Source organism: Struthio camelus, chromosome 5 (assembly GCF_040807025.1).
Source record: "Struthio camelus isolate bStrCam1 chromosome 5, bStrCam1.hap1, whole genome shotgun sequence".
NCBI lineage: Eukaryota > Metazoa > Chordata > Aves > Struthioniformes > Struthionidae > Struthio > Struthio camelus.
The window spans coordinates 33,696,439-33,709,316 of NC_090946.1; the positions used below are offsets into that span (position 1 = coordinate 33,696,439).

The 12,878-nt window shown below is 37.0% G+C and overlaps 1 protein-coding gene across 2 annotated transcripts in view; it reads left to right on the top strand.

The window, feature by feature from the left end:
* The window catches only part of CAPRIN1 (cell cycle associated protein 1), a 35,750-nt gene that overhangs the window by 8,202 nt on the left and 14,670 nt on the right, over positions 1–12,878 (top strand). For both annotated transcript variants that reach the window (XM_068945441.1, XM_068945440.1), the window contains exons 3-9: positions 2,693–2,755; positions 3,863–3,949; positions 6,495–6,733; positions 6,866–6,948; positions 9,144–9,281; positions 10,325–10,377; positions 10,464–10,550. In XM_068945441.1, the coding sequence (XP_068801542.1) occupies positions 2,693–2,755; positions 3,863–3,949; positions 6,495–6,733; positions 6,866–6,948; positions 9,144–9,281; positions 10,325–10,377; positions 10,464–10,550 (750 nt within the window). The remainder of the gene's footprint in view (positions 1–2,692; positions 2,756–3,862; positions 3,950–6,494; positions 6,734–6,865; positions 6,949–9,143; positions 9,282–10,324; positions 10,378–10,463; positions 10,551–12,878) is intronic.

Sequence of the window (12,878 nt, forward strand, 5' to 3'; positions counted from 1 at the left end):
TTGCTGCTGACAATGCAGATTAACAAGGAAAGCATTACGCTTAATTAATATTTTTGTGTAATGCCGTATTTTGATCTTATACTGTCTTTCGGATTGCAGAAAAATGCTTACTTGGCACTTGACATCTTTGTGATAATTAACTAAATACATGTTTGCTTATTTCCTGCATTGCAGCTGAAAGGGCTTTCTATCTTCTACCTTGTGCAGTAGGAATGTGGATGCTTTTAGAGAAGAAAAATTAAATGGGAATAACTCTTTGCTATTCCTAATGGCTAAAATAGACACATTACCCTTTGTTTTTAGTTGATATAGCCGAATGAAAACCAAGTGGACGAAAGATTTACATTAGACCTTGAGAATGCTTGATCATTTAAGAAAAACCTATGCACTATCTGGATAGGTTATTGTGATACGCTTAATCTGAAAATAACATAGTGCTGAAGTAAGGCTGCTTGAAAAAACTATGCAGAATCAATTACAGTAGTTTAGGGTATTTTCATCTCTTCCCTCCCCTGTGCCCTTAGCCAGCAAAAAGGATTATGTGAGCCTTTTGCAGCATAATTTTGCAGTGTGCATTTTCTTCAACAAAGCTGACGTAAGTAGCCTTGTTCTAGAATTCGGTGTTCTGTCCTTTTGTTTTGTTTTTTTTTTTTCTGTTGTGATTGTTTGTGGGTTTATGTTGGAAACTAGATCACAGAAATTGTTTGAGGTTTTATTAATGCATTTTGTAGACACTGCTTAACCGGGCTCATATTGGCAGTCTCATTTTTTGTGGACCCTCATAAACAATTGCACCAGTCTGACTAAGGGAATGAATCTGCAGGATGGGAGCGAGTGGCTTGAGCAAGCAAGAACTTAAAACTTCTTTGTCTGTAAAGCCAGTTTATTGTAGGACTTAAGCCACCTTAAGCAGAGGAGGCTTCAGTTAACCTGGCTGGCTTTGCACTAGAGCGTTGGAAATGTTTGAGCTCTTTATCCTGTCTTTTGATCTTCAGCTAGGATCTCTTGAATCGCCAAAGGTACTTCTGCTATGGTTGTCCAACCATGGCGGCACCTATTCTAAAATGAGACAGCATGTGTAAGAGTAAATTGCCTTTAGTTCCTGTTGTGGTAGATTTTCAATATACTGAATGTTGTTCAGGCCGATTTTCTTGATCTATCTCAAACTGCGGTTGCTGCATTTGGCTGCTGTTACACTGTTAGCATCTGTCCCCGGCATGAAATACCTGTACAAATGGTAGTACGTTATTTGGAGCTCAGGTAGTTCTTAGTCCTTTGACTAGTACTTTACTAGCTTTGACATACTCGAAGATGAAGTAGTCAAGCGTTAAATCTAACCTGTGAGATTTTTCAAAGAAAGAAACTGTTTTGGCTCTAGGTGACATATCTAAAAGACCACGTCATATAAATGTGGTTATGATTTGTGTTTTAGTAGATGGTGCTAGGCATCAAATACTTTGTAAGACAAGCTTAGTTGTTAAACTGTTTCACAGACTTCAGTGTTTCCAAAATATGCTGAACTCTTCTGCTCAGCTCTTAAGATTGGGCATAGAGAGTGAATTAGCTAGAAAAAAAATGAGCAAGGTATTTTAACTGAAATGTCCTGAAACCAAAAGAGCAAAAAACGTTGTCACTCAGTAACAAGTAATTCTCGAAATACAAACTCTAAAAGGTTTGGGTTGCATCAGGTTTTTAATTTTTTACATTTAAAAAGAAGTGATTCTCTTTGCTTTCTTCTCCCTTTTGTTGTTGCTCTATATTAGGAAGATAATGATAAAGGAGTCATTTTAATGAGACCAAGGCAAATTTCATAAAAATATGGTCAGGTCTATCATCTTGTAGAAATGTTGAAAATTTAGCGTTTAATTTTTAGGTCTGTTGTCCTTGTAAACTTTGCTTCCTTTTCTAAGGCCCTTAAAACTTATGCTTTAGATCCTTTGTCACTTTAGGCATGTGTAAGTTTACCTGTTTTTAGCTAATGTCGGTGTCTTGCGCAGTTGTGTAGGGAAGCAGATTAGAAAACTGAAACCTGAAACTGAAAACTAATTGAAAACTAACCTAATTATTCCTTTCTCACAGTCTCTCCTCCTGGAAAAAAAAAAAATCTTAGCGCTCTCTGACAAAAAATGTTAAAGCTATTCATATGAATTGTGTTGGCAGGCATTCTTGCACAAAAGATTGGAAACTATTTTAAATTCTTAAAGACTTTATGGTAACTGATACAAGTACAAAGAATTATAGCTCTGAACCTCGTTAGCGGTGACAGGAGTTTGTTTCCAGTCATGTTTTTGGTTTTGCAGTGATGCAGCAATAATAAGCTCTTACTCAGGATTGAGTTTAGCTCTTTGCTGTTTAGGCTAAAGTGAATGTGCATTGAGATTGCTGTCCCCATTAGGAGAAATGAGTAGTTCCTTGGAATTTAAATGTACGTGAAGATGTATTGTGGTGATCAGAATAAAACAGATGTGAATATTTGTCTCTTGGAGAAGTTTACATTTTTCTAAACCCGGAAGATAACCTTTCTCTAATACTGTTTTTACATGAATGTTACATGTTTGTGTACTATGTTGCAGACTATTTATTATAATGTCATGGCTCATAATTTTGTGAGCCAGGACAAGTAGAAAAGAGCAAGTAACAAGATTTCAAATTTTTATTAGTTCTTCATAACAATATTTTTATTTCTTTCCAGAGCAAACTTGATGATTACCAGGAACGAATGAATAAGGGAGAACGTCTAAATCAAGATCAATTGGTAAAAAGAAAAAAAAAAACATTATCCAGATCTCTGTTAACTTGTTTGATCATAGTGGAGAAGGAAGGGATGAATTTTCACTTCCCCTTTTTAAAAGCTACTGTGTAAGAGCTGTGACTTGACCTCAGTTTCCTATTACCTCGAACATCTCTGTTCTGTTAATAAGAAGCTGAAGGAATAGGTAGAGGAATTTGTTGTAATACTTTGTGGACGTTAGCTTGTAAACAAGCTGCAGTGAAAATTGATGTGCTTTTATAACCCAGTACTGTTGAAAAAGTATGATACCTTTGAGAGTTTCTGGACGTTTTCCTTTTCTTCTCAGAAAACATGTCTGGGGAGAACTGAAGGAGCTTAGTCACTTGGTGGCAACTTCTAAATACCATGCCGCCTGGTTAGAGAGGTAGCTTAGTCCAAGTTCTAAAGGATTCTGAAAATAAGGCATACCCGTGTGCGTATCATAGCCATCAGCACAGCAGATGGGGCACTCTATATATGCTGGATGTACTGCATATATAGCCTCCTTATTGAGGCTATTTCTTAAAAGTAGGTTATTGTAGAGCTTGATTCAACAGCCATTTTCCAGTTGTAATAAATATGAAGCAAATATAAATTCAGTTGTATGATCCAAACATGCATATTAATACTTCAGAGATTTCCAGAAGCTTGGAAATCAGCAACGACGTTTTGTTGACGATTTTCAACAGATGAAAGGGCTAAGAAAAAAAAAATCTATCCTATTGTACTATTGTAGTATCAATAGTATTGTAGTACCAATAGTATCCTATTGAACTATTGTAGCTGTTCACATTACAAGAATTAGCTGCTTCCCTGGGATCATGTGGTCTTTTCATCTGTCAAGGCATAACTAATCACCTTGGTTCTTTTGTGCTAACTGAAATATCCGAGAAACTACGTGCCTTAGAGACACGTACAAGTCTCATGCAGTGTTTTGGCCAATGAGAATCAAAATTTGGCACATCATTGCGGCAGTCCCATTCAGGAGTGGTTACCTTTACAGCTGTCTTGCTTAGAAACTAAATATGCGGGAAGTTGCTTGTATATATTTTGTTCTGTTTGTGATGCGTTACTTTTTCTTCTTTTTTGAAGGATGCAGTGTCAAAGTATCAGGAAGTGACAAATAATCTGGAATTTGCTAAAGAACTGCAGAGGAGTTTTATGGCTCTGAGCCAAGATGTAAGTAAAGAGCAAATGGTCCATTGTGGGCTAGCAGCTACATAGGAGCACTTAAGCTTCAGTCTGTCTTTCACTGGTGCTAGATAATACTCGATAGCCTCTGTTTACAGAAGACGAAATGCTCATGATGTCTTGTGTGTTAGATTGTTTTCCATGACTGTGTACTAGTTGATGTAAGGTTTTTTGAAGTTTTTTTCTAAAAAATTTTTCTGAAGACTACGTAAAGGTGTGGTGACAGAAACAGTGTATTTTCTTTGGCGAAATATAACTCTTGAAACAACAGTTTCATGGTGAAACAGAACTGTAATACAGTATTATATACTGCCACTTACTGCCAGTGGTAATTTTTTTTTTTTTTTTTTTTAAAGAAAGGAGTGATTTCACAGGCTGGCCTCTCGTTGGTAAGAGGCTAAGGGTTTTTGTTTCTTTGTATGACAGTAGGATATCAAGTCTCAGCAACTGGATGTCGTACAGTCCTTTTCTCAAGATTTTTGCTGTCTTATATCTTAATAACAGTAAATTAAGTGAAACTACAGTATGGGACGTGTTTTCAAGGTTTATAAGATTTTCATGACTGTTTACTGCATACTAGTAAAACAGGAATTCTTCTGCTTTGTTGTTTCATCAAGGATGTAACATAATGGTGTAATAAATTTTAAAACTGCGGTAGGCAATTCTGGCTATATGAGCAGCTTGACTTTATTTCTTATGCCAGGAGCTTCGAACAAAACATGGCACTGTAGACCTCTGCAATTACATTGCACAGAAGAATTAACCCAGGGGCAAGCTGAAAGCTGAACCCGTTCTACAGAATTGGAGAATTCTAAATGCATTAATGCTATAGAGTTAATGAATTATAGAGAGAAGAGTAACATTGGTGGATTTCATTGTGTAGCACAGCACACTGGTCTAACAAATGTGTTTAGGTTATGAACAGACTGTGGTAATTTCCAGGGCATCAGCATCCACACGTTACAAGCTACTCTCTACCTTTGATTCAGTTGTACATTTGTATGCCTTTAAGCCATTTCTTTGCCTGTCTTGCATTAGGGTTCCATGTATGTGTGTGGAAAGCTAGTAACCGAGACCTTTTTTCTTCTTACAGGTTTCTTCTGAAATTTAGTGTCCTTGGTCAGCTGATTTTTTGAGAGAAACTAGTGAATCCGGGATAATAAGTTGATCCTCTGCTTTCAAACTTTCTTGCATTTTTCCCTAATCGGAGTTAGCTTTCATACAGCTGACCTGAATATCAAGCTTTTGTTTAAAAAAGAAACAAAAAAAACCCCCCTCAAAACAGCAGTTTCAGAGAGAGAAAGTTACTATTACAAGTTACATTTGTTAAAAAGATTAAAATATTCTGTGCTTACAAAATGAGCAAGCTGTATTTTGGATGCTAGGTGCTCAGATTAGGAATAAGAACATAAGTAATGACTTGTGGGTTCAGACCTGGGAGACAATTCAGTCCAGTGTTACGACAGCGGTAGTAGAAGGTACTGGATCGAGTACAAGGCTGATCACTGTCACTCATCCATTACCTTCCAGCAGCCACAATCCTTTAATGGAGAATCTTAGTGAGCAGATCCCTCACTGTTCCCTTTAGTATCTATCTGTAGACCTGTTGTCCATGGACAACTTGAATTCTTTTTGAGCTTGCTGAAACTATCTTCCCAGCCTTTTGTGGCAAAAAACTTAGTAAGTTCTCTCCCACAGTATGTGAGAAACAGGAATTTTTTTTGTTTATCTATTCTAAGCTCATCTCCTAGTTTCAATGAATGTCTCCTACCATTCTGGGATATGATGAATAACTGAATAACCACCCTGTTCGCCCTGTCTGCTGGCCTTTGTGTGTGTGTTTTGTTTTGTTTTACTTTGTTTTTTTTTTTAACCTGGATCACTGGATCACCCTTACTCGTCCAAATTGAAGAGCCTGAGACTTTGGTCTCTGTTCATATGGCAGTTGTTCTGTGCCCTTAATCATCTGAGTTGCCCTTCTCTTCTAATTGCTGTATGTCCTACTTGAGTTATGGAAACCAAAAGTTGTAAACAGCCAAGATGTTTGCTTTTAAAAGGTGTTTGTTTGTTTTTTTTTTTTAATACTATTGGTACTTTTATCTAGGTAAAAATTACTTAGGACTTTACAGAATAACTCACAAGGAAGCAGGTAATACCGAGCTGGGTTTGTTTCAGGTAATGCTTTCATCTCTGAAACCTTAAACACTGTTTGTAACTACAGGTGGTTTACTGAACTATTTGTCAGTCATGAAAAGAAATACAAGCTTCAAATAATATGACCAAGATCCAAATGTTTCCAGATCTGTGGCTGTGACTCTAAAGTTTGTCTTACTTGCAGGCATTTGACTTTGCTTAAAAGATACCCTTCTTATTTCACGAGTTAGTCTGCTCTGATGTTATATTAATAAGTTGCAATTCAACAGCAACATCCGTCTCTGTTTACCAATAAAAGACGTTTCAAGCCTAAATTTTTTTTCCTCCTAAGTTCACCACAAGGCAGAGCAATTTAAAGTTCCTTTTTTATTTTGAGCAGATCCAGAAAACAATAAAAAAGACGGCTCGCAGGGAACAATTGATGCGAGAAGAAGCTGAGCAGAAACGTTTAAAGACTGTACTAGAATTGCAGTTTATTTTGGACAAGTTGGGTGATGATGAAGTACGCAACGACTTGAAACAGGGATCAAATGGAGTACCGGTACTGACAGAGGAGGAACTGACAATGCTGGATGACTTTTACAAGCTAGTTTACCCGGAACGGGACATGAACATGAGGTAGACTTACAGTAAAGTACTTTATAATTATCAATCTGTTAATGGTATTTTTTGTCCCATTATCGTGTAAAGACTTGAGTAAGACTTCTGTTACATTCTTCTTAATAATTTTTTTATTTGTTTACTTTTGAGGTTAAATGAGCAGTATGAGCAAGCATCTGTTCACCTGTGGGACTTGCTGGAGGGGAAGGAAAAATCTGTTTGTGGAACAACCTGTAAGTATATTTTCTGTATTAAGAGACAGCACACCAAATTTATGCTAGATACAACGTCTGATATCAAAGAGCTTTGACTGCTGAATATCATCATAGTTTATTTTAGAGTAGCTACTTTATTTTGGACCTTATTTGGACTCTAACAATAACTTATGGAAGTGTAAACTTACTGCACTGGGTATTTGTTACTGAGACAGCATTACTCAGTACTTACCTGAGTCTGTTTCTGCTAGTTTAGCAGTATTCTGCTGCTCTTGGTGTTCAGTAGCAATTCTTTGTTCTCTGGAAACCTGTCTCCCTGTGTCTGGTCAGGGAGCTTTGTCAGTAAAAGGACCTGATACGTAAACTGGCACCGCCTTATTTAGTGTAACATTCCACTCCCTTGTCTCCTTCTTGTTCTTAAAAAAAAAAAAAAAAAAAAAAAAAAAAGAAAGGGGAGGGAGGGCATTCTTTCTTGCCCTATTTTAAAAGGAGGATGAGTGTTTTTATGTCCCCTTAAAATTACAATTCTAGTTACTTTTCTGTATGCTGAAAAATATGCTTTGAATATAAGTAGAACACAGTTGTGGGGGGCGCAAGGGGCTTACTATTTCTGTCATAGGTATAGCTGTTTTGGAAGTCCAACAAGGTAATATTTAGGAAATTGTAGGATGCTATCAAACTAACGTGACTAAAGACTAAATCATCATGTCTTATTGCAAATATAGCTTGTCCTGAGGATATGCTTTTTTGTACTGTGGGGATTTTAAAGTCTCCTGGTTGGAAGTAAGAGAAGTTTTAGGGAAGATTATAATTTTTGTAGGTAAAATGGGTACCTTTCTTATTTTTTAATTCATCTTTGTTACAGTATAGTAGTACTGAGATGTTGAAAGAGTGAAAGAGGTATTTTTGGTTTTTTGTTTTTTTTTAAATTCTTTTTCATAGTAAGTGGAACGATAGCGTTGCAACTGTACTAAGGAGTAACATACAGAGGATTGTAACGTAATATGGCCTTAATGGTAATAGGATTTTCCTTGTTTGTGCCAGAATAGGAATCTTCAAATTTTTTTTTTATACTGTTAAAATGAGATTTTGTGGGTGGGGTACCGGGTTAGTACCTTTTGTTTAATGTTTGCTTTTACAAGGACTTAGATTAGCCTCACGTGATTGATGTTAGATCACGTTTTGTGGAGTCACGTTGCTGAGAGTGAGACGATACGTACTGTGTATCTTTGAAGAGCTGGAGGGAAGGGAAGGTGTGGGAGTAGCTCCCAGGAGAGAGAGAGGATATATGCTCCTTAGGGAGCCAGTCATTCTGTTACTTGATTAAGTTGCACAGAGTATTGTGTCTGGATCTCGGGATGAGTGCTTAGTGATGTCCTTGGCAGCCAGTGCAGTTTTGCTTTGTCCTATAACTTGGGATTAATTTTACTGTATTTCTGTGCTCTTCTATGTGTGTCTATTGATTCAAACAATGAGCATTATCACTTGCCAAACGTGGATTCGTGGATCTTTGTTTTCAGTCTTTTATTTTTTGTTGGCCTAGACAGTCAGTAATACTGCCTTGCCATTGTGGCTGTACTGATTTGTTCTGGATTAAGAATCTACAGCATTCATCTGAGGCACTGAGTGCAAGCTTTTGCTTATTTCATTTACAAAGCCTGTTCTGAGCCACTTACCTTAGGAGGGGGAAACCCCACAAAGGTACTTCTTTTGTAAATGTGTTTATTCTGACACGGTTGATCTATAAGGAATTGATTTACTTAAAGCTTTTTTCTTTTTTCCTTCTTTTTTTTTTTTTTGGATAAAGTCATTATGTAGATTACAAAAAAATTCAGTTGCAGTCAAAACTTCGGTGGGCTCCTAAACTTGACAAGCTCAAAAATGAGCAACCAAAGGTTTTTTGACACAGCAGTAATAAAAGTATGGTAATTAAATTGGTAAACTCTACCTTACTTTGAAATATTTCACAGATTTTTAGAAAAATGTTATAGTGTTATGATTGTCCTTGCCCTTCAAATTTTTGTGATCTATTTTATGATGTTGTATTTTATGATGTAATAATATAGATACTAGTTCTAGAACAGTAGTGTCTGTGATTAGCTTGGGGCAACAGCAGTTTACCAGCAAATAAGACATGTGGGATCTTTGTGGGGAAAGAAAAAGATAATTAAGGTTAAGTGACCATTAGTCTGAAACTTACTCTGTTTTCCCAGATAAAGCTCTAAAGGAGACTGTTGAACGTATTCTTCAAACTAGTTACTTTGATAGCACCCATAACCATCAGAATGGATTGTGTGAGGAAGAGGAGACAGCACCCACACCTGCAGTGGAAGATCCTGTAGCAGAAGCTGGTAAGAACACGAAGATCGGTTGTGATTAATACGTTGTTTGTGGTCTTGTGCTGACTTGTCTTTCGGTATTAATCAGAATGATTAAACTGTAAATGCAATTTAAGTGCAAAAACCACTTGTCTCCGAATTCTTTCAGATTCCTGTAGAGCTTAATGTTATGATTTCTAAACAAAATTTGGTTTGTCTGTACTATTTAAAATGATGAAAGATAAAATTTCTGATTACTCCGTGGGAACCTTTTCTGCTTTGCAATGATTCCACCGGTTAATCCTTTGTTAGAAGGGAAGAGTTTCTTGTGCATACTTGAAGAAATTTAAGAATATGCTAACAAACTTGAAGAAAAGTTTCCTGCTCTTTTTCTGCTCTTTTTTTTCCCCTGTGGAGTTGTGTTGTGGAGGAAGGTGGAATTTGGGGGAACTGAATGCAGCTCTTCATAGCAGAAGTAGATGATGATTCTCTCCCCCCCCCCCCCCCCAAAACAAACAAACAAACAAAAAACTTAGGGTATCTTTATCGCTTAATTTTTTGTTAACGTTCTGATGTCTTTATTTCATGCATTCTGAAATATGGTTCTTTTTCTACCTTGTAATCTTAGGTTTATTTCTGAGCCCAAGAGATGCTTGATTCATTGAGGCAGCAATATTGAGGCTCTAACTTAAGATCTGATCATAATTCTGTATTACCCCTCCTCCTCGATTTCTCCCTCCCCTCCGCCCGCCCTGAGTTTTGAAGGTGTGTCAAGAGGCAACTCCTTCCTTACTGTATAGTGAGCTTCCAGTGTTAGGTATTAATGTCACTTGAGTTAATGTACCTCTGTTCGTTCGTATATCTAGTTGCGCTCCTGTGTACTAATTGTCCATAACACCACTTTTAATGCTTTTGTTAAAGCAAATGACTGCTGCAAATGCATCAGGTTTCTTCCAAATTCTACTTTTACTGGGGGAAGATTTTTTTTTTTTTTTAATTTAATACCTTAATATCTTTTAGGTCTGTAATATGCTAGTTCACTGAAAGTGTGTGTGTGTTTATTTTTTCTTTTACAGAACCTGATGCAGCAGAAGAATTTACTGAGCCAACTGAAGTTGAATCAACTGAGGTATTATTCACTGGAAAGATTGTCACTTTGTACAGTTTTAATGCCACTTACTTTTACTTTCATACCCTTTCTTATTTTTATTTTAGTATGTAAACAGACAATTCATGGCAGAGACTCAGTTCAGCAGTAGTGAGAAGGAACAGGTAGATGAGTGGACAGTTGAAACGGTTGAGGTAAGACCTTGTGTACCGCAGGTAAAATTGCAATCCCTGTTTCCACTGAATCACAATTCATGACAGGTTTTAGTGTTGTGCCCCCTCCCCCATCGCTCCCTGCTTTATATACGTATGTTTAAATAGGCTTGGACTTGACCACTCATTCTTCAAGCGCGTGTTCAGCTCAGGAGTACCTAAAATAAGAGCTGTGCAGCCTGGTTAAGTTTGTGGAGAACTTGTATTGTACCACAGTGGCTTGCTTGAGAAAATGGGACTTAAAAACTGGGCGTTTTTTTTGTTCTTGTTTTAAAGACTTAAGCCCAAAAACCAATAACACACACTTTGGTGCAAATGTAGGACTTAAGTTTAGCTACGCAGTTGCAGACAGCGTGGCATACTTGTGCAGTTCCATGAGGAGAGAGAGGAAGATCTGTATTTCAGCTCCTCTCTACTCCAAACTGCATATGCACATAATTCTCTCCTGAGATATACCTAAACGTGCTTCTCATCTTTTTGCTTTTAAGAAATACTGTTCTTACGATCAGTGTTTAACTCATTACTACTTTGCGGCTGAGTGCGCGTTCACTTGTGATGTTTGTGGTACGTTGCTATTGGGATCTGTTCCCAGTTTAGTATTTCAAACTCTAGACTTAACTACATGTACAAAGTCCATCATTTTATTATACTAGAGTGTGTGTTCTTCACACACACTGGAAAGGAATAGTCACATGCAGTCACTCAAATTTTTGATACGTTTGGTGCTTGCCTTGTGTCTCTCTGTTAGCAACAGACGTGAATAGTGTCTTTCTGGTGCTGGGACATGTTAATCTGTGGTTTACCTTAGCCTTCTGCCTCGGCGAGTTCCAGGTGCTTAGTTTTTTAGACTCTCTTCTCTTTAATTGTGTATGGTGTCTTCAGGGTCTCTAAACATCAGAGCAGAGTAAGAATTCATCACCTCTTCAAGAGGTGAAGAAGAGAGGGGCCATCTTGACACGATTATCCGTTCTGCCAGATCCTGTATTCAGTCTAGATGAAATTCATGTTTTCCGGTTTCAAAGACCGTTAAGAGAGTTGCTAATACTTAGAATGGATGTGAGGCTTCTATAATTAACTGAACAACTTTTCCATATATGTAAACCATTTTGGTAGTATCTTGTCATAGTACTCTCTTCCCGCACTAAAAGACCTGAAAAATATCACTATGGAATGTGATTTGAGGAAGTAAAAAATCCACTCCTCCAGTAAAACCACACATTAAAGGGATGCTAGTTTTGGGGCTATACTTGTGAGATTACAGTAAAAGAGATGCTTTAAGTTTAAGTTAAGGCTTGTCTGGGTTCTGTCTATCCTGAAACGTACCTGAATTATATCTGTGCTTATATCAAGTGTCCTGAGTAGCCCAATTCTGCATAGTCCTTAATACAAGTGTTTCCAGTACTCGTGTCCTCATCCATACCATTGTTATCCTTGAAGCCTGTTGTGTTTCTATCTGCTCTTAAAGTCTAAAACTACGTTTTGCACGGTTAAAAACTCAGACGTGTCCTGATAGAAATAGTAATATGCAGTAACCGTACTAGTATAGCAAAAGAACACAGTTTGTAGTTTTGTATCAGACTTATTTTAGACGTTCATAATTTTCCATATCTCATTCCTCATCTGTTAAATCTGGGTTATATGAGTTTTGTTTTTACAGAGTAATAAAAGCAGTACGAATATGTACTTCAGTTCTCCTTTCTGTCTCAATTTCTCGAACTGTGTATAAATGAACAATTTAGAAATACTTAGGGTTGAAGACTGCTTCTTCATAATTAAGAGCTTTATTTTCTAATGGGCTTTAACACAAGAAGAGGAAATTGAGAATAACTGTCTTTGGAAACGACTCTTGCTGTTCTTGCACCAAAATCCCATTCCTCATGGGAATGAAACTGAACTGTCCTTAGAGAAGATGGTCGTATTTACTCTGTAGAGCTTTTCTGTGCCTCAGCTCAAGAGAGTTGTAGCTTTAGTATATGAAAAAGTATGAATGGTAAGTGACGTGTTTTGGAAAATAAGTTTTCTGCGAGAGAACGTTTATGCAGAAGATTTCTGTCACTGTTCATGAAGAAGGCTATCACGTTAATTTTCTTCAGTAGCTATCAAGTAGATGGAGGTATGTTTGAGCTTTCTGTGGTATGTTTATACTTTGAGAAGTGACAGTATCTCACATGACGCTTTTGTGTGAGCCTTCCATGCATTTTAAACTAATGAATTTGCGTGTGAATTCTCAAGGCATGTTTATTTTTGGATTATAATAGTGTTTTAATTCTGATGATGATGTCCCTTATTGGTCATGGTTTTGGATTTTTT